Source organism: Lepidothrix coronata, unplaced genomic scaffold (assembly GCF_001604755.1).
Source record: "Lepidothrix coronata isolate B3197 unplaced genomic scaffold, Lepidothrix_coronata-1.0 Scaffold41, whole genome shotgun sequence".
In the NCBI taxonomy this organism is placed as follows: domain Eukaryota; kingdom Metazoa; phylum Chordata; class Aves; order Passeriformes; family Pipridae; genus Lepidothrix; species Lepidothrix coronata.
Genome location: NW_016690221.1, coordinates 2,346,915 through 2,372,903, shown reverse-complemented (window position 1 = coordinate 2,372,903; position 25,989 = coordinate 2,346,915). Strand labels below are relative to the sequence as shown.

The window sequence follows — 25,989 nt, the reverse complement described above, 5'->3', positions numbered from 1 at the left end:
TGCCACAGTCAGCTCCCTGCAGAACACCTTTTGGTTCCCAGAACAACATAATACAGTAACCCACACCTCTGTCATCCCAAAGAAAATGTAGCTTTCAGAATATAATGTACCTCATAGCACATTTATTGCAGTAACCACTGCATAAAACCAAAAGATCACTGACCATGGTTCAGTTAGTTTACCCCACATATATGAAAGTGTTTTCCTGGTTATACTTACCAAATTATTCATTTGTTCCCTTTCAATTTCCTGTAAAGTGTAGGAAGACAGCAAATAATAGCAAACTCTATTTAAAATAGCTATTGGTAAATTCCTTTAGAAAAAAAAAAGTCAGTCCAAGGCACTTCTGAGTTTTAAGTCTCAGTGAGAAACAAATGAAAATTGCAACTGTCAGAGTGGAAGTTGCAATACTACACCAGTTAGTCAAAGCCTAGTGTGTGACAAGATTCCCTTATTTCCATACAATGGTTTAGAGGATGTTTTCTGTTACTCAAATAGGAGAGCCAACATCTCTGAACAAACATAGAGCAGTGATTTCCTGATCCCTCATTCCACAGAGCTTTAAGATACAACCAACATACCCTGTTGGGTATGTTTCTCAGCTGGCTTAGTAAAACCCCTTGCATATAACAGAGGCTTGAAGGATCTTCAGTGAGAACAGAGTTAGTCATATGCAAGTTCACAAGCCCACAGCTTTGTGAAGGGAGAACTACATAAATGCAAGGAAAAAGAGTTGATCAGGTTCAACAAAGTCAAGATGTTTACACCAGTACAAACCAGGCTGACATGGCATCTGAATCTGCCCTTTTCTGTCAATACAATGAGATTTCACAGAACTCAACTACATTTTGGAGCATACTCAGAAATACTGAGCATAATCAGAAAATACTCATTCAACTATTATAAATAGGAAAATAGGCCCCAAGGTTGTGAAGAAAATATGACACCGCTCCCAGAAACCTCAAAGGGAGGTAAAACTTTTTTTTTTTCTTATTTTAAAACTGAGATTCAATTAAATTGGTTTTGTGCTGTTGGTACATGCATAGATAATACCCCACTTATCACTGCTAAATAAAAATGAAAGCAGCACAGTGTCCAGGCTGGAGACCTTCTCGTGAGCTTCACTGCAGCAGCACAGGACTGGTAAGAGCAAAGAAAAGCAGAAGTTGCCCAAGTGCTGCTCTCAGTTCCGCTGTGGGCCAAGGACTTGGAGAAGAATTGATTCTTGCCTAAGTTTCTGCAGCTGTAAAGAGCTCAATGCACTGATGAATCTGAAACAGATGCTCATGGATTAAATTATGAAGTTTCTTAATAAGCAAAACCTTGTGTATTTCTAAAATATCTCATGCAATACTTTTTCCAAGTGAAAGCAGTCTAGTGGTACAAGCCCAGCTGTGCAGACTGTCATGGCAAAAAGGCTGAAGTGTGAAATGTTTGTTCTGTTGTATTTCCTTTAGCTTTCCATTCTATATCAAAACACTTTGACATATGATGAATACCTTCTTTTTCCATCAGGAGAGCAGAGATGTATTCTCTCCTATTTTATCCTTCTCTCTTCCCATCAAGTCCTTTCCTTAACTTGGAAGGCCATATGATTTCCTTATATTCCTTCCTTCTAAAGAACTGGCACTTCTAATTCCATGTACAAGAACAGTTAAAAGTTATTCACAGTCTAAAGCAGGCAGAACTTCTGTATTATTACAAATCATGACAGTAAATATTTTAAAACATCAGATTCTTATCAGAATTAAGTATATAAGTGGAGTATGAAATCAAGTGAATTTATTAGGTATAAAAATATATTTAAAAAAACCTTTTCTATCAAAAGTTCTTCAAGGCAAGACTTACAACCAGAAGGTGAATCTATTTATCTAATTGTACTTGCACACTTTTTCCCTTCTTCTTAAATACATTATCCCAGAGGTGCTGCCACTGGCACTGATGGGCTCAGCCTTGTCCAGTGGCGGGTCAAGGATCCTTGTGGGTCCTTTCCAACTCAGAATATTCCGAGTGATCTGTGGGTCCATCTTGGTGCCAGCTGGCACTGGATCTGTCAGACACAGGAGAAGCTTCTGGCAGCTTCTCACAGAAGCCTCCTCTGGAGCCTCTCCCCACCTCCACTGCCAAAACCTCACCATGCGATTTGTAATTACTAATTACAAAGTGAATTGAAAAACCTAGTTTTAGCAAAATGAATTTGCAAATTTAAGCTCCTGCAACTCTTTCTTATCTCCAAAACCTTTGAAAGACCATTTTGAAACGAATGCTAGTATTGGGTTATCAAAGCTGTTTCAGAAACTCCATCTGGTGGCCGCTAGCAGAATATTCTTGCAGTTCCCAAAAGATCTGTAGAATTAGTTAAAGGATTTAAATTAATTGTTAGGGGGGGAAAAAATCAGTCCCAGTTTCTGGTTAAACACAGATATATATACTAACTAGTCCTGTCTGCAGGCAGTGAGGGTGTTGCTGCAAGTATTTGTGAGAAGAAACAAAATTAACCTCAACTTCTACAACCAACTGCTGCTGTGAGGGTGAGGCATGTAAGAGACAATTCTGTTGCAAGAAACAAACCTCAGCAATGGTTAATTTTAGTTTTGAACCTAATAGAGGGATATTTAACCAGGTTGTAAGGTCTGATTATTCACAAGGAAGAAATATTTCTAAAAAAGCACGTTTCTCGTATTGTTTTATGAAACATCTGGTACTGGTCATTGTGGTTGACAAGATACTCCAATCCAAGACCACAGGAAGTGCCATTCCCATTCAGCTCCAGAGTACTGCAATCCTTCTAATTAAGTTATGGTTTCACTAGTTCACAATGAAATAGATTTCATACTTAATTAATACAGACATTTGAAATTTTTCAGGTCAGCCTATGTGCAATTAAATAATCATTCTGGCATCTGCAGTGCTATGCAGAGACCAGCTCTCTCATAAAATTTGCAATTAGAAAAAGCTTTTTTCCACCCTTTAATAGAAGTAGAGTATTATTAGCAAATACAGGCAGTTTTTGAGCCCTTGTAGCTGAGTTACACAGATGATTTACCCCTACTGAGGAATTTATTTTGTGATTGATAGAAACATTACTGCAGAGTAATAATAATAAAACGCTGTTTATAAAACAACTTGCATTACAAACAGTGCTCAAATAAGCCAATATAAAATCACTAATAGTGAATCATGGGCAAGTAACCCTGAGATGTGAAGGCAGCAGTCACAGAGCACCAAGCATGGCTGTTCTAAGATAAAAGGAAGAAATGTTGATTTACAGCAGCCTCTGAGGCACAGGGAATTATTAATACCAGTTCTTATGGATACACATCACCAACTCGGGCTTTTCTAACCCCTTCCTAGCAGAGGGAGAAAGACTATCAAATTTTACAATTTCATGTAGCTCCGGGTACCTTATAAATCAGCAGAAGCATCTGAATTCCATTTTAAAAACCACACTCAAAAAACCCTCCCAAAACCAAACATGCAGAGAATATAATACAATAAAGGTATGCAAGGGGGTTTTATTCTAGAATTCATCCATACACAAAGTTCCTTTAACTTTCTTCTAGCTAATAATTCTTAGTTCTATGTACAACTTCCTTCGTGTTTTGGGGCTTGGTGGTTTGGGGTTTTTGTTGTTTTGGTTTTTCTGGAGGTGTCCTTTTTAATGTCAAAGGCCTGATGTTCCACAGTGTTTTAATCAAGGACACAAATGTAATTTAATTTAATTTAATTTCATTTCACTTCATTATTCATTATTCATTTAACTTCATTTCCGTGAAATTTCATTTACATTCCAGGTGCGTTCCAGGTATGTTCCAGGTCCTGGTGTGTTTGAACAAGCCTAGAAACATGTTCCAGGTGGTTTCCAAATGTGTTTCGGGTTTGTTCAAGGTGTGTTGTAGGTGTGTTCCAGGCATGTTTTAGGTCCAGATGTGTTTGAACACGTCTGGAAACATGTTCAGGGTGTTTTCCAGGTGTATTCCAGGCGTGTTCCAGGTCCAGGTGTGTTTGAACATGAGTGTGTGTTTGCTCTGGGGGGTTTCTGGGTGTGTTTCAGGTGTGTTCCAGGTGTGTTCTAGGTACGTTCTGGGTGTGTTTTCTATGTGTTCCAGGTACACATGTTCCTGTGTTCCAGGTGTGTTCTGGGTCTAGGCATTTAAATTTAATCGAATTTCATTGAATTTCATTTCATTCGAATTAAATTTAATTTAATTTCAATTCAATTCATTTCTTGAGATTTCATTGTTGCCATATGAACAGCTAAGGTGTGTTAAAAAATAAACCAGAGTTTTGCCCACCACAGCACACTGGGGGTGGTGGGTGGAATTATGTGTGTTATCAGCCAATCCCTAAATACTGGCACAGTATCTCACAACTATTTCACTTCTGCAACTTCCACCTTTCCTGCATCCACCCTATCCAGAATATCATTATCAGACAATTTCCACTGAGAGCAAGTAAACTAATACATGCTAAGAAATTTCACCAAGAAATCATAAATCCACAAATCACTAATAAAAATAGTGGCATTGTGCATCAACCCAAACACAATCACTTAACCACCATTTTTTGCAGTTTTATGAAACCTTTATACAACTGAACACAAGTCTGTTTGCCACTGTTCTCATATGACTTGTACCCTGTGATCATTTAGGCAAATTAAATAAACTACTTTATTAGGTTTTTTTCTAAGGAAAGATGCAGTTGGGCACACAACAGCAATATTTTTCTTTTCTTTTAGTAATGCATTAACTGTGACAGTAACAGCTCAGGAGCTGCTGCCAAAACCCCACCTGGGAGCTCTTAAGATACCTCCAAGTTTTTTTGTTTCTTTAGATAAGTCAAAATGGCAGCTATGGAGATGGGAATCAGCGAGGTCTAAAACCAATAAAGAATACAGAATCACCAACTTTCATTTTCTAACCTCTGTTTCTTCCCTGGCTTTCAATTTGTTCCATCAACTTGGAATAAATTCCTCAGTAGCCAAGTTTCTCCACCTGTAAAATGGGTGTTTTCTGATGTGTGATTCTCTGAATCTGTGTCTGCATTCTGGAGCTGTATTGTGCTGCTTGCTCCAGATTCCAAGCAGGAAACTTGTTCTCGCCCCCTAAACACCACTGAATAACGAGGCTTAATACAGGTTGCAGCCAAAGTATGAACTAATGTTTGTAAATGTGAACACAATTATGAAGATGGGAGCTTTTTCTTTGATTACTTTTTCTTTTTAAAGACAGGAGGCATAAGAAATAGCTTCTCCCTTTTTGCTTTTCCGGTTCTATTTATATAATTTAATCATTAGAGGATAAGCTCCCTTGGAGTTCAGCTGTATCACCTCTTGCATTGTCAGAACTGAGGTTACTCAATAACAGGAAATGTGGTCTTAACACTGCTGTGACAGGGCTTATCTACATCGGGGTTACTCCCTGCTCATCGATTAACTCAGAGTCACTTAAACCTTTGTGAATATTCCCTATTTGGTGCAGTCATTGATTTGCCTTTATTTTACCAATAATCACAAAGGGCACAGCCAGATATCCCTGTGTACACCCATCCAATGCAACTTCAAAAATGCACAAATCCCAGTGGTTTGCTGGTGACCCTCAGCCAAGAAACAATTTTAGTCCCGCCCTGCCCTCAGCACAGCCCAGGTTATCAATCAAAGCACTTCAATGGGAAGTACAGCAACAAACAGATGCTTCAACTGTTCACCGTTGCCTCAAGTGCACACCTGATCCATTCTGGAAGCTGAAAGGTTAAGGTGATGAGCAAAACCTTCCAGAAATTTTTCTGTAATTTCCAAAACAATCCTTTGACTACGCTCACACAGTTTGGTGTGCTCTCTGCACAGCCCTCAGTCCTAGAGAGAATAAGGTGACACTTCGAATTTGCATCTTTCATGGAAAATCAAGAGAAAAAGGAAAGAATCAGCTGATTTGCATGTGATTACCATGTGTATTTTTTTCTTCACCATTCTTAACTATGACAAACTAATACCAACAGAATGAACCTGGATTAGGGTACATCTCACAAGGAAATGGTTTATACAAATGGTTACGGCACTGCCAGCTTTACCCAAGTTTACCTGTAACAGCTTGGAGGAACTAATAAACAACCTACCCAGTCCAACAAACTGCTACACTAAGATGATCAAAACCCAAGTCCCTGTGGGAATTGAAGTCTTCTGAATAATGTGTGTAAGCTCATTGGAAATCACATTTCACAGAGTCACTGACCTACTGAAGAGCTGTTCTGGAGCACAGACCAAGTGCTGAAATATTTTCTCCAGGTATCCCACAACTCCCATTTTGAAATCTAGACTTGTAGACATTTGTCTCATTTAATTTCTTTGAAGTGTTTTGGCAGTTTCAGAGAGGGTTGCTAAAGTGCAACAAGTAGGAAGCCATGAAAACAGAGAGTGCTGATCAAACACTGGTCACAAATTATCTTCTCAATACCTGAAAGCCACTGCAGGTCACTAAAATATGACAATAAAAATGTTCTTCCCCATGTCCTGATATGAGAAAAGGTGATGCTGCGAATGCATCCCAGACAGGCTGCATGCACTAAAAAAATTACAAGCCAACCCTTTCCTGCCTATTTATATCTGAGGTTTTAAGAACACTATTCAACAGTCACTAAGACAACTGATGCTGAGCCAGACCCAAAACAGCCTCCAGGCTCAAAATCCTGTCTTTTAACACCTCATGGTCATTGCAGAGCATCTGGAAAAATAATTTATAGCACATATACAATACTGGGAATGTTCCAACCCATGGAAAAATAGAAAGACACCTATTTTTAAGAAGGGCTCTTAATATTTTTTACATGCCCTGCTTTGTATCGAGTTTTTGTCATGTTAAGAAAAGGGCCTTGCATGGTATTTATTCAAGAGGCTTTTCCTTTTCTAGACCTCAAGCACTTCAACCAGCGCACTGGAAAAAAATGCAGTTGCGAAGGCTGGTCAGTGCAGTGCGTGTGGGATCACTTCAGGAACAGGAAAGTAAAATCCACTGGATGGCCTCACACACTTAGAAATGGCAGGGACAAACACTACTTTTCTGTTCTAAAATATCTCAGTGCAGAGGATAATTTGAACTTTAAAGTCACATGATGAAACCATAGGTTTGCTAAACATGCAACGTGTATGGTTTGAATGACTTCAACCAAGTTCCTGTTTCCTTTTTACAGAACTGAATGTTTTTTTAAGTCAGCAAGCGCCTGGATTTTTCATCGTGATGTACAGCAGCTAAAGAAGTTATTCTAATCCATACACTCTGCTTTCTACAGAAATAAAAAGGGTTGTAAGCTCCAAACAACAATTATATTTCATCTGGCATTTTACAGTGAAAGTCTCAGCCTGTTGTATCTGTGGAGCATTCTCTTGAAAAGGTAAGTGCTTTATATTACTTTGAATATGCAATGTTTTATTCATCACAAGAGGCTCAAATTGTGAAGCTAAGGTTATAATTTAAAGCTTTTAGTTTTCCCTTCTTTAACAACATTTGAACTACACAAACTAACCTACTGTATCTGGGAAACATCCTCAGAAGGCTGATATGTTTAATAAAGCTGAAATGTACAACAAAGCTGGGCATTAAATAGAGAAAATGTGAAGACTGTTTTCCAGTAAGTACTTAACTCCTGTTGAACTGATGGGAGCTGGATGATGAAATACTGCCCAGTGGTCTGGACAAAAAAGACTCCAACCACTGCCTAAAATCAGTCTTTTAAAGGATGGTCATTGCCCGATACCACACTACAGGAATTGTATAATACAGGAAACACGTGAGCAATGCTTCTCAGAAACCATGTTTAAGTTACTGTTGATTAGCTTATATTCTACAAAAGTAAAACTAAAAGCTCTTGGTTTCTCAGGAACTGGTAATTTTTTGCAAGCTAAGGGTAGGGTTTCTTAAACCTTTACAAGTTCAGATACTTGCCCAAGTGCAGGAATTGTGACTTTACAAGGCAGATGAATACAGTATTTCACATTTCAGTCTCTTATGCAAGATGCCCCCCCTCTTTTAACTCTGCAGATGCAGTGCAAACAGAAAGGACAAATTCACCCCCTAAATTACGTGTGGTGTTTTCATGAGTCAATGGAGGACATGCCCACCAAGAGCAGAGTTTCATAAGGAACATTATGTGTATTGCTTTATACTGAATGAAAGAATATTTTCCTTCTAAAGGCTGGTGACAGAATGCAAAAGGACTGCCCTGCCAAACCTTTTAGAGAGGAAGAGTTCTGGCTGCCAGGGAGAAACTCCCTGCTTTAGGAGCTCTTCTTTCTGCACTTTAAATAAACACAAGTTTCTTTGAAACCAAGCTCTCCATTTGCAAAGTTAAACATCAAAGTGGGGATGGGGAGCCCAAAAACCACTGAAGTGTTCAGGACTGGGTCCTCTCGATACTGAAAGTCCTTTCACAACTTGCTATTTTTAAACTGCTTTCTGAACACTGTACTCACTGCTCAGCCCCATCTGTTGGAAGTGATGGGGAATGTATTCACTGTGCTTCAGGAAGCAAAAATCAAACACATTTAACTGCTAAATTGTAGTGGTGAAACAGGGATATGAAAAGGAAAAAAAAAAAAACCACTAGAAAAAAGTGAGGCTATATGAAGTTAAGGAAGGATTCATAATATATGAATGATGGCCAATTTAAGGGGTGGGGGCTGAGGTAAAGGGACAAAATACTGCAGCATGACAACACAGAGAAAGATAATGCAAGTCGTATATTGCAGATTTCCCTCACTAATTAATCTTAGGAGAAACAGGAATAAGATTCCACTACAGCTTCAACATATGTGAGCTATGACACACCGTATATTACTCTCAGTTACCAGTAAATAGAAATAACAAAGCCAGTTTTTGTTACAGCAAGTTATGAGGAAAAAAAATATTAATTCAGGTCGTGAGGTGGTTGCACTCTAAGCTGACAGATTCCAGTAAAAGAGTAAAGGACAAGGCCCCCCTGCCAAGCAGAGCATAAACATTACATGTGTTTGGGGGGGGAAAAAAGGTCCCTGCAGTAAATCCAAGAACCAGACAAGAACTGAGGGAATGCCAGATTTTCTCAGAGCAGAGGAAAATGACATAATAAATTCCTCATTTTTATATGATGGAAACTCAAAGTACTTTGACAAAAAACGCGGTCAGTTGTATGAAGATTCTGAAAAAAATCACATGGAAAATAAACCGCCCTCTGCTGCCCCCTTGGAACATATATTTTTATTTTAAATTATATTAGTATTACCACAAGTCTATAAAAATTTGGAAACATCTTCACATTACTCCAGCAGAAGTTGTGAGCTCCTTCATCCCATTGTTATTCTAAGCATATATTTGCTTTAGTGCAGGGAATGAACTTAATGCTTTAGGAATGTTTTAAAACTGTAAAACCTCACAATTTCTTAAGAGTTGCTTTACATGATAGATGAGCACCTTACAGTCACAGGAATCTCTAAAGCTCCCCATTTCCATGTAAACAAACGCACAGAGAGGTTATGCCATCTGTGACTATTCCCAATCCATCACGTGCAGAGGCTGCAAAGGAGTCAGGCTGTTCTGACAGGGCCCAATTCACAATATCAGTTAGAAAATGTTAATGCAGCCACTTCACGAGGTGGTGACAATGCACCTTGGAAAGTGCTTTCTATCCTCAAATTGCACCGAAATATTAGATTGTAGGATAAGGCCATAAGTCAGAAATATCTATGGGGGTGTGACCACTTCAGAGAGAAGAATGCACATGTATCAGCTTGTATGAAGTACTGGGATGTCTGATTGCAGCCCCCTGCACATGAGCCTTTCCTACCAAAATTGGAACTCAGAATTGCCTTTTACTCTTTTAAATACTTAGTGAGACACCAGAATCGAATAAGAAAATAGTCTGACATTATTATTGTGATTTTTTTTTTAAGCTTCTAGGAATAATTTGTATGGGGCAAAAACTGACTTTTATCTTATTTGCCAACCAAAAATATTTCTGAATAAACTACAAACTATTAGCAGATATTTTTTTTCTGTGATAAACACTTTATTGAATTCAAGCATGAATAATGCTCATACCCACTAACCACAGCAAAGCCACAAAAGTTTGTTGTTTTAGTGAAATTTTGTTGTGTGGGAATCCTAAAGTGATTTTTGGGATGTTCCCTTTAAAACAGCACACCTAGAAATTTTTCCTCAGGTCAGAGTATTAATACTTACATTGATTATATAGTTGCACTGTTATTTCCCCCAAGTGAGCATATTAATTCTAGGTTGAATAGATTACTTTTGTTTAGTTTAAATCCCTCCTCAGATGAGGGAAGTTAAAACACACATCTATGTTAGAATAGCAACGTTTAGGCAAGAAGAAGAGTAACATCACTGCTATTATTTAACAACTATGTTAAGTAATGATCTGTGGTTACAACTGAAACTGTTTCAGGCATTCATCTTGACATCTATGACAAATGAGGCTGAAATATGTTGTCAGCCTCTCCTTAGTACTGTGCTGGTCCATCATTAAAATATCACAATGTGCAAACTGGTGGGTACAGAAAGAGAAACCAAGATGATGCACTTGCTTACACAGTAAGTTGCAACTATTGGAATATGCTGCATTAAGTTTAATATTCCTTACTTTGTCTTAAACACCCAAAGAGCAGCTAAATAAAATTTAAAATACCCTTGCTATGGTCAAAATTGAACCCAGTCTCAGTACCAAGGCCAGGTCCTGAGCAAATTTAACCAAGTTTTGGCATCTTGTTTTTCCTGTAATTTGATGTAGGGCCATATATGATTTCCTGTGAAACCACAAACTACATCCTTTGTTTCCTTTGCAATTATGTTACCAGAAAAGTTGAATGTTGCTGAGTTATTCTGAGATTCTCTGCAAGGAGGATGAGCACAGTTATTTGGCCCATGGTTGTTGAGAAGATAATGGAGACGTTCACAGTGGCAGAGCTGAAATCTCATGTTCAGCCTTGCCAAAGGCCTGATGGGATCAGAAGGCGGCACTGTAGGCTCCCATGGAACAGCTCAAAATGTAAACATTTCTTAACCTTGAAGCTACAGTGTGGGGTGACAACAACAAACTTTCTCAGATGCTCAAGTGGCCACAATGTACTTTCACCAGATCCTTCAAATCTCTCTACTAATAGAAGGTCAAAATTGGACTTACACTGTTTCCCTCTGCTGAGTATTTAAGAATAAATGAATTGCAGAAGTTAGAATTTCATACCATTTTTCTTAAGATTGTTCATATTTAACAAACTATTTTTAAGCTTCAACATTATATTAACTCTTGACTTGCTTCAGAGACTTCCACCACTTTTGCCCATCAGTTCATTCCTACATGGTGTATGTCAAGCTCAGAGGTCAGAACATAAACAGAGTCTGACCAGCCAACTTTTCCCCTCCTGTGAGTGTACCTGTAACACAAAAAATCTTCCCCGGGTGCATCAGTCCTTTATGTAGTGGAATCTCTCAGAAAATAACCTTTTCTAGAAAGGAAGAAACTCTGTCTTTAAAAGGGGACAGAGAACACTGCTGAATCAAAACATAACTCCACGGTTTTCTATAAATGAAATTATAATTATATAAGATTATATACAATTTAATCAAAGTCACTTTGATAAGTCAACTTTTCTAATTAAAACCAGTATTAGAATTCCAATTTTGAGGAGAGATTAGAAATATCAGAAATGTGAAGTAGTGTCAGAGGTAACAAGCATAAATTAACTGTCAAATAGTATTAAGACACTGACTTATCTATAATGAGCACTGCTTAAAAACATTAATGCATCTTTATGAACTTTTACCAATTTAAAGTTACTTTCACTTCAAGAGTTAACATCACCAGAATCCCTTTATGGAAAAGGCATTATGTACAACTAAGTAAATCACTTCTTACTAGTATGACTGTATAGAAATTTCTGTAAGGAGAACTCCACCATCCTGTCTTTGCCTGCTTGTTCAGACCTGCTCTATGTACAACAGAACAAAGTAAAAACACCAAACTCTAACACAAAATTGAAATCTTTGCGAACAAAGAAGAATTTTTTTTCCCCAGAAAACACTCTACACCATAAATATATGTTTAACTCTTTCCAGTACTGAGAAGCATCCTTAATCAAACATTCCAAATTCATCAGGAAGAGTTCATTTAAAAATAGTCTTTGCTACTAAAAAAAAAGAATGCTATTTTCTGCATCCGTCAGTATAAGGTGCATAGAAATTTTTTTTCAGAAATTGAGTTAATTATGCTTTTAGATGGTCTGTAAAATGTATATATCCATCTCCATTACACTCAGTTTTTCAGAAGTATATGTTATGTTCCTATAAAAGCTTTTTGGCTTAAAAAAAAAGGAGCCTCCAAACATTTATACGGTAGCAGAATCATTATATCAATATATCACAGAGTCATTACAGCTAAAAGCCTATTGATATTACTCTTAAAATTCCCTATTTTCAGGAATTTATAACACAGCTGTAAAAAATGTTCCTTGCTAAAACTTTATCAATAGGTTTATAATGCACCAGTAATTGTTTTCTCCAAGTTGAGCATGCAGAAAAGCATTATTTTTTGCAGGTTTATGCAACAGCTACATATAAGAAATGACAGTGTTATTAATGTATAAATATGTTTTAGTATAAAAGCAGTTTGTTCATAACTGTTCTTAAACACTCACATTACTTTTATATGGGCTGCTCAGTACAGACTGCAGTTATGAAAGGCTTTATTTCAGAACAGAAAGGAAACAAAACTAAAACAAAGGAAGGAATGTGGCTCGTGCCTCATATTGTGATTATCTTTGCATTTTCCTCAGTGAGCCCCCACTGGCAGCTGGGTTCAAATTGTCCAAAATTCCCCGCCTTGCAACAGGACAGTGAAGCTTTTTGTGGCTGTGGCTGCTGCCCACACACTGGAGTTGCCCTGTCCACTGCCTTGGCCTTTTTTGGCAAGATGCTGAGGAAAAGCAGCTCCACCTAATCCCAGAGCCAATTCCTTCCTCACCCAAACAGCCAACTCCCATATATTCCACAGGCGACATCAGTGCACTGGATCCTGGCTGTCGTGTTCAAGGCTGAGCTGCAGTAAAAGTCCTGGCTGCACCAAGAGAGGAAAAGGGGGGAGTGGTAAGAGCTGAACCCACACTAAAAATAAAAAGGTGATTTATCTGGCTAGAAATATTACACAAGTTAGCTTGAAATTAGCATAGGGTAAAATCCACCTAAAAAATGACTACGTTTAATGTGAACAAATGGCTCATACCCCTGACTGCACATAATGTATTTAATGCAAAAATTAGATATTAAAACTGTACGTTAAACCTCTTTCACCTTCCTTTTCCATTTCAGTTTCAAACTCCTTTGAACAGGAAAGCAGAAGGAAGGATGACTTCTCACAACATGACATGGATCAGCTACCCAAGTAAGAACCTGGCTTTCACCTCCCCAGAAGAAATTGAAGACATCATAGCTTCTCAAAACATCATATCCAGACTCATGCACTGCTACATCGCCTTTTTTGTGCCCACAGGATTAATAGCTGGCATATGTATTTTGGTTGTTCTCATAAAGAATTATGTGCAGCACAAAGTCATAGAAAACTTGGACTTACTTCTTCTACACTTCACCATCAGCAATATTATAATGATTCTTTTATCGTTCACTGTCATCACTAGACCCGACTATTTAACAGCAACCCACCTCACCTGTAATGTACTGTCATTCTTTTTCAACTTCAGTTACTTCAATTCTCAGTATGTTTTCGTTTTGATGCTTCTCATACTGTTACTCAAGAGATTTCCACCACGGACTGCTCTCTGCAAAGCCACCCAGAGACCCATCCTGTGTGTTGGAATTGTTCTCACATACACCTTCTGTTTGGCCCTGACCGAGGCGGTGCTGGTTGGCACTGATAACTATCACCTGGAAACAGACTGCCAGTTAGATCCATTGTTTGCATGGCCTGAATACGAGATCGTTAAATTCACATTTGGGTTTGGAATCCCATTGTTCCTTCAGATACCCTGTTTTACTGTTCTCTTGGCTAAAGCAGCACCTGCTGAAGCTCCAGCCTTACAACAGCACATCCGTACCTCCCCCGCCCTGTATGTGATCAGCATAACAATGTTTATGTGCCGCCTGTTTTATAACCTCATGCTTCTCTTCAGGACAACACTGAAATTCCAGAAGAGCACTGGAACCACGAAGAACGAGCTTGTGATGAATATTGCAGAAATAGTGTTGTTCTGTGAGAGCTGTGCTAGTTTGGTGTTTATACTTTGTCTTCATAAGCCATGCAAGGATGAAATACTCAAAGTCATACAGAACTGCCGAAGGAAAACCACTGCCAACAATCACCATGAAATACCAGAAACAAATGTGCCCCATGAAAGCGGGTCTCAGTAACACTGTTCTGAACACCTGTCAACCCACTTTACTGTTCAGCTTGTTTGTGGGTTTTGGTTTGGTTTTTCACTTCTTTAAAAAAGGGTGATTGTTCCTTCTTTAGAACCCAAACTTGGCCCATCTTACAGCTAGCAGTACTGGAAGAAAAAAAGATCTTTAATTCTAGTATTTATAGTGATCTTTGAGAGCACATGTAGGGTCTGGGGTTGTTTGGGTTTTTTTTTAAATGTATATATACACATATATATTAAAATCGTCTATTTTCTCCAAGTGTTACTTCAAAGCCAAGTAGGAAGATGAGTACTGCTGCCATAGAACTGTGCTTGTGCAATAATATCAATGCCCTAGCAAAGCTGCAAACAAAAACATGGCAGAAAGCAACTCTGAACAAAAGCAAAAATCCTCAGCCAAAGCATTCTCTCAGGTATGCTTCCTCTTTTGACTTCTTACCCTACAAACTATTTTTATAACACTGGTAAATACCAGTAGCAGCAGCAGTGAAGTTTTTGTCTGACTTCTTGTGCCAAAAAAAAAAAAAAAAATTCAAATTAATGGAAACACTGGTCCATAAAGAAAAGCTTTGGGTCCTTTGTGAGGCACTGAACTGGAAAGATCAACAGGATGGCTAATTAAAACTTTGTGCAAGAATGAAAGCTTTTTGTTAATGACCTCTCAGCTTCCACTCTGCATTTAGACTTAGGGCAATTATTGATTTAAGCCATTCCTGATGAGTTCATTCAGAAGTATGCCTTGGAAGAGTCACATTCAACAATACACTAAATAAAAACCAGAGAAATGCCAGTTCAGAACAGTGTAACTGAGGTGTGCTTTTAAAAGGGCAAACAAAAGCAGAGCCTCAGGTCCTAAATGAAATCAAAGCTCTACTGGAAAAAAGACAGAAGGATTGTACATGTAGATGAGAGTTGATGGGTCAATGGTGCAAGAAGGGGAGAGAATGTGAATCAGAATTAAACAGCTGTGGTACAGGAGGTGGGATGTAGCCCTGCAGAATCAGTAGCTGATGCAGCTGAGAGGTAGGTGCAAAGCTGTGAACGCTTACTTTGAGCACATTGTTACTGTCACCAAATCTGGCCAGGAGCCACCTTACACATTTGGCTTCGGTTTCAGCTTTTCCTCTCAGAGAGGTGGAGAGAACGGAAACAGGAAAAGCACAAAATTGTACTAGATTTTGGATAATGACGTCAGCTTAGATCACAAAGTTATAAAAATATGGTGCTGTGATGAGGACGGCTCAAGCAACCTGAAGAGTTTTGAGAAAACTCATTTTTATGCTTAAATCCGTTCCTTTGCGTGACACTCGGGTGCTAACAGAACTGACAGGGGTTTTTGCAGTTGTATCCTTTGAAAGGTCTTCCTGATGGGGTCCAGATTTGCGTGGGGAGCTGGTGCAGATCAGCACAGGCTGCCTAAGAGAGAAAAGCAGGAACTGATCGATGAAGATGAACATCTTCCACAAAACTACAGCCAAGTGCAGAAATGGAAGAATAAAGGACATTTGTTCAATAATAATACAGAATATAGATTTAGTATCTAGAGATACAGATCCAGTCTTAGTCATCCAAGTCCTGAAATGTATAGACCATGACTGTATCACATGCAAATAAAGGGCAATATGTAGTTTCACTATGTTTGTAAGGACCAACATTTCTGCAAGATGTAAAAGTCAACTGCTAAGATGTCTGCATTGCATTGTGTCAGCCTGTTTTCCTGTTCAATTTTGTTCTGCTGCCAGCACGAACAGATGGATAATTAAAAAACTCTGCATATAAACAGATCATTATAGAATGTGGTCAGAAAGGAAGTAGGTAGATAAGAATCATCTCTTGGAATACAAGAGCCAAATTCATACTTGTGAAAGGATTCTCAGATGGCAGCAGAGGTTTTGTTTTGCACCTGAGAAGAGGGAGATTAAACAACATGGACCAAAGATCAGCCCTGCAGAAAGAAGTTTGAAGAGATGAGTTGTAAGAGCTGTACATCAGTGGAAAAGCTGACAGACTGAGTGAAGGAGAATGTCAGAAGACACAAGCTGTTTATCCCTCAGTGTCATAGTTTCAGCTGTGCCATGGATAAGAGGTCTATTTTCTAGTATTGGAATTATGCACGAAAAATTCTACTTTATTTACAGCTTCCATCTCTTTTATATTTAAGGATGAAAGAATAAATTCTGTGCTGTTTCTGAGTCTTGACTTACTTTGAAAGGTGCCTAAAAGAAAACCTGGTCAGTAACTGGCTGGGACCTGGAAACTGGTCTAATGGTGAGTGAATTGTGGTGACACACCTGGAAGGAGCCAGAAGGTTGAGCATGGGTGGAAAGTTGAGCATGGAGAGGAGGATGTTTCATGACACTTTCAGCAAGGTACACAGCTAGAGCAGAACCATAACCAAAGGCCTCAGAAAAATAAAACCTGTAGGGACCTACTGTCAGATCCAGGATTTGAGAACGAGTACGTCCTGTCAGAATGAAGTACTGTGTGTGAGTCTGTGAGTACTCCTGGGTACAGCTCCTGGCTGCCATCTGTGAGATTCGAGTTCATGTACTCTGGCCTCTTCCCTGTCCTTGACTACTGTCGTGTAAAAAATCAGAGTATTTTCTGGATGGCTGGTTATATTGACATAGAGAAATCTCTATGTACAATCAAAAGACTTTGAACTGAATATGAGAAAACAAAGGTAGACAGGAGGGAAGAGGTTGAAAAATGCAGAACAATAACTCAAATAGTTATGAATACAACTTTTTGCAATACAGAAATGTTTTCATAGAAACATTCTTGATAAAGTTACTCAGAACTTATATTAAAGTTTACAAAAATGAACACATAGTCCTAGAGAAAATCTCACATTCAGTTGGAATATAAGAGCAAACATCCCTATTCTAAAAGAGTTTCACATGAGGGAGAAAAAAGCAGCTTTAGCAAAGATTAAAAGTAATAATGTTTAAATAAATAATAAATCTAAGAGCATTTTTAAGAAAAAAATAAAATCTCCTTGCTCTGAGAGATCTTTTTTCCCTTATGCTAGCAACAGCTTTGTTGAACTCTCACTTCTTCCAGGCTTCACCTAGATTTGAACAGTATGTTCCAGAGGAAATAGAGCATATATTTTTATAGGCAGGCTGTCAAATTAATGCAGGGATATACTGGAAAAATTCAAAGAAGAATCTTTTACTTCTGTACTGGTAATATTTGTATCTTTCCAAAACTTTTGTCTGCATTTGAAAAAAAACCCTTCAGGGGTTTGAGTAATGGACGCTGATGTCATTCAGTGGTTGAAAAAGATGAGAATGTGGAGATCAGTGTACTTGCAAAACGTCATGAACAATATAACAGCATCTGTATTTCCCCTGGAGATACTTTCAGTAGAGATTCTTACACAAATCTTGTTTCTTCTGCAGATGGTTATATTACACTGCAAGCATTCCAAAATTATTTCAATTTATACTTCCTTCCACTTCCATGCAATACAGTACCTTATTTTTTTCAGCTTTAGACTCCCTGGCCCTGATCTCATTTCTCCAGGACTCGACAGCTTTATACCCAAAGCACTTCCACACTTCCGACAGAATCCAACAGCTCTTGTATCCTACAGGGCTTATCCTGCTTATGCAGCTGGAGAGGCTGCCATGCAGTGCTGTGATGCACCAGACCTCTTAACGTTGTTCTCTCCCACACTCACACCTCCCACTTTCTTCCTCCTCAGCTGCCACCTTTTAGCAGCACAATAGCAGGCACGTATGTTGAAGTCTGCTAAATTACACAGAGTATCTTCTAATATACCACACATTCTGCCTCCTGGTGCTAGTAAGTACATCACAGACAATTACATCACTGCTCCTGAAAGACTCTGGGGTGGCAGACATGTTTATTGAGATATAGACAGTGGTTTACAAGTTGACTACTACTTGTATTTAAAAATAAACTGCTAGACGAATTCTGAATGCTGGATTATTGAAGTCTGACATAATAAAAATGCTACTACATCAGTTGCTTTCATGCTTGTTCTCGGGAACAATCACAATAAGGTACAACAGGTGGAATTTTGAGACTCAATACTGTCACAGCTGTGACTATGGATCATTAAGGCACTCGCTGTGAAGTCCCATGGAATAGCTGCAACTGATAGGGAAAGAGCAAGGGTACAGTGTTCGGCAGCTGCTCAAATTAGTGAGATTAAGATAGATTAATCAGTGAGATTAGGATAGATTAATCAGTAACAATAATTTGACTGCATAAACAAGACCCTGACAATGCTGTCATTGTTTTAGGAAGCAGGATTCAGAGGATACACATGATCATCTCATGAAATACTTAGTGAAATAGAGAACTCAATAGTTACAACATAATAATAGAATATTCATAATACCAGATTCGGCCTCTTATGTTTCATAGTTGTACTAGCACAGAAAACAGCTTCTTCGTGGGCCTTTTGAAAGAGACTTTCCTAAAACTCTGGAAGTATGGCAAAGTGATGTATGTCTTACCATGACTTCAAACAAGAAAATTAGTGCTCAGACCTATACATTTTCATAGCAAATCAGATGATATGCAAAGCTAGAAAAGCAAGGACAAACAGACCAGCTGACTATCAAATTCAGGCCCCCCTAATTACAACCAACCAATACCCAGAAGCGAATGTTACACATTAAGTAAAGTAGAAAATCCCTCTGGCCCTTACAAGATCAGTGGAAGCTCTGAAGGACAGAACTAAGTACAGCAAAACCACATGATCAACAAACAACAATAAAGACTCTTTTTATCCTGTTCTTTTACGACACCAAAAAATTAAGACCTTCAAAGCTGGTATCACAAGATTTTTCTACATTACAATTATTCCCGTCCCATAACACCATCATATTTGTACACTTCTCAAAGCAAAACACTTTAGTCTCTGTCCTCATCACCCTGTAGAAAAACCACTCCATAAAGCCATTCCACACATAGTGGAAATCTTCTCTTCAGAAGATTTTTGCCAGCACCAATTTGCGCAAACATTCTTTTGATCTAAATCATAATTGATTCCCAAACTATTTATGAGGAGCCATCATGCAAGAACATCTTAAAAAACTCTTTTAGTAACACTACCAAAATCCTCTGTTCCTATGCACAGCGTGACACAAAAGAATCAGCAAATAACATATTTGCCTCAGTGAAGGCAAAGTGGTTCTACTCCCAAAGCCATTCGTTTAAAGAACTTTTGCTTCACTTTTCTACAGAGGAGATCTTTTGTAATCTAAAAATATTTGACCACTGTAACTGGTGTCACACAGACATTCTAATGACATGGTAGTTGCTTACTCCACGCTTCTGAAACTGCCCCATTGTCTTCTTGAAGTCCTAAATGCTGAGCTCCCATTCATTTTATTCCAGTAGGAGCAGATGCTGCATCGATGCACAGCATAACCACTCATGGCACTTGAAATTCAGGTATGAGATCAATATAATCACAGAAAGCAACTACCACAAATAAAATACTTCTGTTTTATGAGAAAGGTTTAGCTTTCTTTCCATTCTAAGAATCCCAGCCACCAGTAGGTGGTGTTACTGGAAATGGTAAGTGGGTTTTTTTCCCCCCTACAGACGAAATGCAAAACTCCACCTGCAGCACTGGCGGTTTTACACAAAGCTCCGCATTCTCTGTAAAAGAAGTATTTTATCCATGTGATTCGGAGCTGAGCGATTGCAAGAAGTAAGAGGATGACAATATATTCCTGAAAATTTAAATAAAAAACAGGCAAAATGGGATCAGCTTGAAGGTAGGAAAACTGAAATTTATCTTGTCAGTTTAGCAAATGACCCATCTCAAATATTCCACTTTAGATTGTCCAGAGGCTTTTAAAAAACACCACGTATAGCAGTAATTATTGCTTTATATCTACATAAAACGTGCTTCCTTAAAATTTGCAAATAAATCTTTTAACGATTGATCAAACCCTCTTAATTATTGATCAGCTGAGCTATAGGTTTGAACGGACTATATAACTTTGAAAAATGCCAGAGGCAGAAAGGAGGGTGCAACGAACGTTAGGCAAAATAAAACTGACAAATCCGAGAGAAAAGATGCTTGAGTAGTGCTAGTAAAAAAGAAACCAGCAGAAACAGGGTTAATCCCAGCCTTATAAGGCTGTTCAGCAGCACTTCAACTGCACACAAATTAGAACAACCCTGGGAATCTATAAAGCTTGTTTTATTGGCAAGGACATGCGGCAAGATCTGCATTTTGCTGTTGTAAACTATCCTTTATTTAAGATGTTCTAAAGCAGGATAGACTTTTATATGATTTTCTTTTTAATGCTGAATCATCAACAGGTGGCATCCACTGCAGCTCTGCACACCTAAAGGCAAGTTTTTTACCGAGAGAACAGTGGAAGTTGGCACATCCTTTACGTGTGTACCCAGCAAGGACCAGCCTGCTGCTCTGTCTGGAGGAAAATCAGCTCTGGAGAAATGGAATTAAGGTAAAATAAAGTGTTTCACCGTACATAGTTACCTGTAATGCTTGTAACTACTTGGCTTTTGGCAGCCTTTCAGATGTAATTAAAATCTGACCACAGACGGACCTTTTAAAATCAATTTCTTAGGCTGCTAACTTATCTTTTATTGTGTTTAAAGCAGTTTTACTGCCTTGTTTGCAAATAAAAGGACCTTATGTAAGGGACAACAGTTTATGTCTGACTTCCACAGCTGCTCGAAACAAACAGCGAACCTTCTTCTAATAAGTGTAATTTCCTATGGATATTTTAGCATAAAGATTTACACTATTAAAACGATTGAAAACACAGCAACAGGTACTGGGAACTTATGCCTATTTCACTGAGAAATAAAAGCTCTGGAACCCCTATCTTTATTTAAGTATCTGTAGCTACTTCTGGTGATTTGAATACATTTAAGCAAACTCAGAGTATATTTCAGACTAAAAATATTCTAACACTCCTACTCCATTAGTAGTCTGCTCCTTTTTCTCCCCCAGACTGTACCTCGGCAGGATTTAAGTCATTAATGTGTGGAAATATGCATGAATTTTACTAGCAAACAATTTTTTCACTATGTTTTAGTGTAAATAAAATCAAGGGGTTCACAGGAGGATGAAGATTAAAGCAGTTCAAAATATTTAAAACCTAACACAAAATACCCTGGTTTATAATTTTCTTGCTGTTTTATTTGTTTGGGATGTCTTTTGTTTGGTTGTTTTTTCCTTTAAATAAACTTCTAGCAATGCTTCAAGTCCATAACATTCAACATTTATGAGTAAACAAATCTGATAACTGGTATTTTCCATTCCTACCCGGAAGTCAGTGAAACATAATAAATCACAAAGAAAAGCAAATTGAGTATAATAATGCTGGTGTAAATCAATACGCTGCTTGTATTACCTTCATTTCTAAAATTTGCCTTTCCTTCCCACTGAAAGCAGCAGGAACCAACTGCTTTTCATCTCTGTTGCTTTCTCAGCCACAGAATTTGCTATTTAATAGCCTTACGAGCTGATAAAATAAATACATATGTAAAAAACCACCATTTTTCTTTATTAGGCTAAACTCACTCATCCAATTTCTCTGTATTTCTGCATTTTCTGATGTTGAACCCCTGAAGGGTACACACCATTTTAACAGATCTGCCCTCACAATATATTATCATCCAGAACAAATTTAAATTCTTTTAACTGAACCTTTGCATATATATTAAAACATGACGCTTCCTACAACCTCAGCTGTGGTGTTAAGTTAGAAGCAGCACATAGCACATGGTACAGTGCTGGAATACGAGATTAATTGTTTTCCATTTGCAAATTGCAGGTCCAAGGATGTTCATTGATTATTAAAAGAAAACAAATGGAGCTAAAATCCTACTGCATTCCTACTTGCATGAAGAAACACTGCTGATGAAAAGCTTTTATTAAAGAGACACAAGTACCATCATGGTAAAAAGATACCTACATGATCTTAAGGCACACAAGAACTGTAAATTCTCTCATTTACAATGTATATAGTGTCCTGTAAAACAAATTAAGACATTTACTATTTGTAGTGTTATATTTGGGTCAGTTTTAAGTCTAATTAATCTGACTTCTAAAGAATTTTAATTTTCTATACAAAATTCTGCATCTTTTCCAACTCCAATCAAAAATGCTTACTAGAAGTTTAGTTGAAGACAACCAAAAATCTGAGTTTTTGGTACTGACACCAAACTGTGATTGCTAATATCTTTTCTCCAGATATTTTAACCATGGAAACTTATTCTGCCTCAATATCACCTGTTATATGTAACAGCACAACTTTTAACCTGAATGGATCCCATTTGTGTAACGAAAGCATATCCTCTAGACTAGCAGATAAATCGGAACACCAACAATATGTTATTGGTCTTTTCTTATCATGCCTTTACACAATATTTCTCTTTCCTATCGGTTTCGTAGGAAACATTCTGATACTGGTTGTCAACATAAGCTTTCGGGAAAAAATGACAATCCCAGACCTTTACTTCATAAACCTCGCAGTGGCCGATCTCATCCTAGTTGCCGATTCTCTCATTGAGGTGTTTAATCTTGACGAAAAGTATTATGATATCACTATCATTTGCACCTTTATGTCTTTGTTCCTTCAGATCAACATGTATAGCAGCATTTTCTTTCTGACATGGATGAGTTTTGACAGATACCTAGCCCTGGCAAAAGTAATGAGGTCCAACATATTCCGCACTATGCAGCACGCTAGACTGAGCTGCGGGCTCATATGGATGGCATCCATTTCTGCAGCTCTGGTCCCATTCACGGCTGTGCACTTACAACACACCGGAGAGGTCTATTTTTGTTTTGCAGATGTAAAAGAAATCCAGTGGTTAGAAATAACCTTGGGGTTTATTATCCCCTTTGTGATCATCGGTCTCTGTTACTCGTTAATTGTCCGAGTTCTTATAAAAGCCCACAAGCACAGGAGTCTTCGTCTGCGGCGGCAAAAGGCTCTTCGCATGATTTTTGTGGTGGTCTTGGTTTTCTTTATCTGCTGGTTACCTGAAAACGTCTTCATTAGCGTCCAACTGCTTCAGAAGAAAAACGAGCCCGTCTCTTCAAACAGCCCATCCTTCAGGCACGATTATCCTCTAACAGGACACATTGTGAATCTGGCAGCTTTTTCTAACAGCTGTTTGAACCCCCTAATTTACAGTTTTCTAGGGGAAACCTTCAGAGACAAACTGCGACTGTACATTGAACAGAAAACAAAAATGTCAACGTTACATCGCTTCTGTCAGGCTGCCCTAACGTCTGTCATCCCTGACAGTAACGAGCAATCAGAAGTCTGATTTAGTAGTCGTTGTATAAAACATATGACTGTGAAGTTGTGCAAATAGTGAACAAAATGCTTGCTAGTAACAGAAAAAAGTGCATTTGTGAATATATATATAGTGTATCGCTCTACTGAGTATTGAAAGTTTATATTCAAAATGTTTTTATGACAAGACTTTGATGTAGAAGAATATGTTTTAGCCAGATTTATATTTAATTAAGAACAGGATTATTAAAAGCTGAGCACTGAAGAAGCTTTATTTTGTATTATACATGTATGAATGACAATAGAGGAGAAAATTTTATCAAGTTAGGAAGACTCTAGATGTAATCTGATTATCAGAGATTCTATTTTGCTGGTGTATATAACTTCCACTGAAATAATGAAGCTGCCCTAACAATGGGGAAAAAATCATTACAACATATTGACGTGGAGATGCAGAAAACATTGATTTTTTTCCATCCAAACATGTTAAGATAAATGACTTTGCTTAGAAGAACTACATACTACTATTGTCACTGTATCCTAGCATGTCTTCCATGATTAAGTTTTTTTTTTAATCATAATATAATCAAGCACACTGGTGAGTTTTCGTCTCCTAAATGTAAACTGCTGTTTACATGTTTACTTGATCAAAACCAAAATCATCTGTAACTATATTACTCATCTCAAAGAACTTCACAAAAGCAAAATGTAGTGCTTCATTCTGTCTTTTAAGGGCTGACCACAACCATCTCTCCCAGGACAGACATAATTGGGCCTTGTGTTAAAAATGCCAGTGCACATACACATACATTCACATCTGCCTTCAGAACTGAATGCATGTTTCACGAGATCTCTTTACATTCAAAAGGTCTATTTTGATTGCCAGAACAAAATGCTGTGATTTTTACAGAGGTGCCACTTGCTGCAAAAGGGTGTAAATAGTGCTTATGGAAACAACAGAAGCCTCTATTTTTAGAAAGGAAGAACTTACGTAATTGGGAGTGTGATTGGCAATTATCAGATTTGCACCTTGTGCACTGTCCATCCCACCTCCAGAGAGCACTGGCCTTTCAAGGTTTTAAGATGTATGTAGGCTGCTTTGCTCATTTGAAGATTAATTATACCAAGCGAACAAATTATAGCACCACTTACTGGAAAACAATAGTGTCTCTTTTCTTCTAGAAAATAATTGGGTTTTAAATCTGATTGATGTTTAGCACAGGTTACTGCTGAACTTGTTCAGAGGAAGCTATAAAGTTCCTAGAGATTAGTGTGCAAGATCATTAAAACATCACTTGCTGCACTTCTGAGGTGAACAAACCCATTTCACCTCTGTGCTTATTGACTGAAGCACCAGAACTCTGCAGAATAAGACACTTTGTCCTATTTTTAAATGTCATACATGAATTAATTAGCACAATAACAGATTTAAAAGCATTTTTAAACGTAGATCCTTAAAACAACGACTGAAGCTAATAAAGCAATAAAGAAAACAGTGAAAACAACGATTCCACTCATATTTCTCATGAAATATCTCGAGCTTCCTAGTGGAAGTTTTGGCCACAAAAGACTTGACCTATAAACAGAAAGGCCACAAGACGATGATGGCTGAATTTGAAATAGATATCTAGATATTCCTGCAGCTCAAACAGGAACTGCAGGGTGGGGTCCGAGGCAACTGCGGGTTAAGGAACAATGTCATTTTAGTCACATCTTCCCCACAGAACACCAAATATATCCTCTCTCAAGAGAAATGCAAGCATAGCATGAGTTGCTAAACAACACTTAACAAGACACCTCACACCACTGGGCTGCAGCACACGTAGCCCATTTTCTTCATTATTTTCACTTTTGGAAATAGCCACAGTTACTCATGGCCTGTGGACTGTCAGTGGGCATCATCACACCTTCAAAGACAACTATTTCAGACAACCCTGAGCTGAAGGAATGGATAATTATCTTGGCAATGCAATTCTGACAGATTAGGTTTGTGTAATCTTGACACTTGACATGAACAAATAACTTACTTGGGGTTACAGGAATATACTTTCCCAATAGTAGTTGTTGCTTATTTTGGTTTTATAGGAATAAGCTCCTTTCCCCTCCTCCTTCCTTCCAATACAGGGATCAGGTTTTTGATCAAGACTGTGGTAGAAGCCCTTTCACTACCACTGTAGAATAGGAGTCAAGAAAGTCTTTGTGCAGAAGCTTATAATAATAAACAAACAGCAATAGCAAATGCCTGCTCATACATGCTATGAAGTAGTTTGTTTCTAAATGATCACTTTCAGTAATACACAG

General features: G+C 38.1%; 2 protein-coding genes across 3 annotated transcripts in view; one reads left to right on the top strand and one right to left on the bottom strand.

Annotated features, from left to right (window-relative positions):
- CUNH7orf50 (chromosome unknown C7orf50 homolog) overlaps positions 1-25,989 on the bottom strand; it is a 117,908-nt gene that overhangs the window by 81,126 nt on the left and 10,793 nt on the right. The window lies entirely within an intron of this gene.
- Positions 7,163-24,824, top strand: GPER1 (G protein-coupled estrogen receptor 1). 2 transcript variants are annotated; one of them, XM_017813359.1, is made up of 4 exons: positions 7,163-7,386; positions 13,347-16,782; positions 20,729-20,877; positions 22,216-24,824. In XM_017813359.1, exon 4 carries the CDS (start codon positions 22,646-22,648, stop codon positions 23,717-23,719), a length of 1,074 nt encoding a protein of 357 aa, XP_017668848.1. In that variant the 5' UTR covers positions 7,163-7,386; positions 13,347-16,782; positions 20,729-20,877; positions 22,216-22,645; the 3' UTR covers positions 23,720-24,824. The 2 variants fall into 2 exon arrangements, with proteins under 2 accessions (XP_017668848.1, XP_017668849.1); XM_017813360.1 differs by lacking the exons at positions 7,163-7,386; positions 20,729-20,877; positions 22,216-24,824 and adding an exon at positions 13,112-13,156 and having other exon boundaries at positions 13,347-16,605.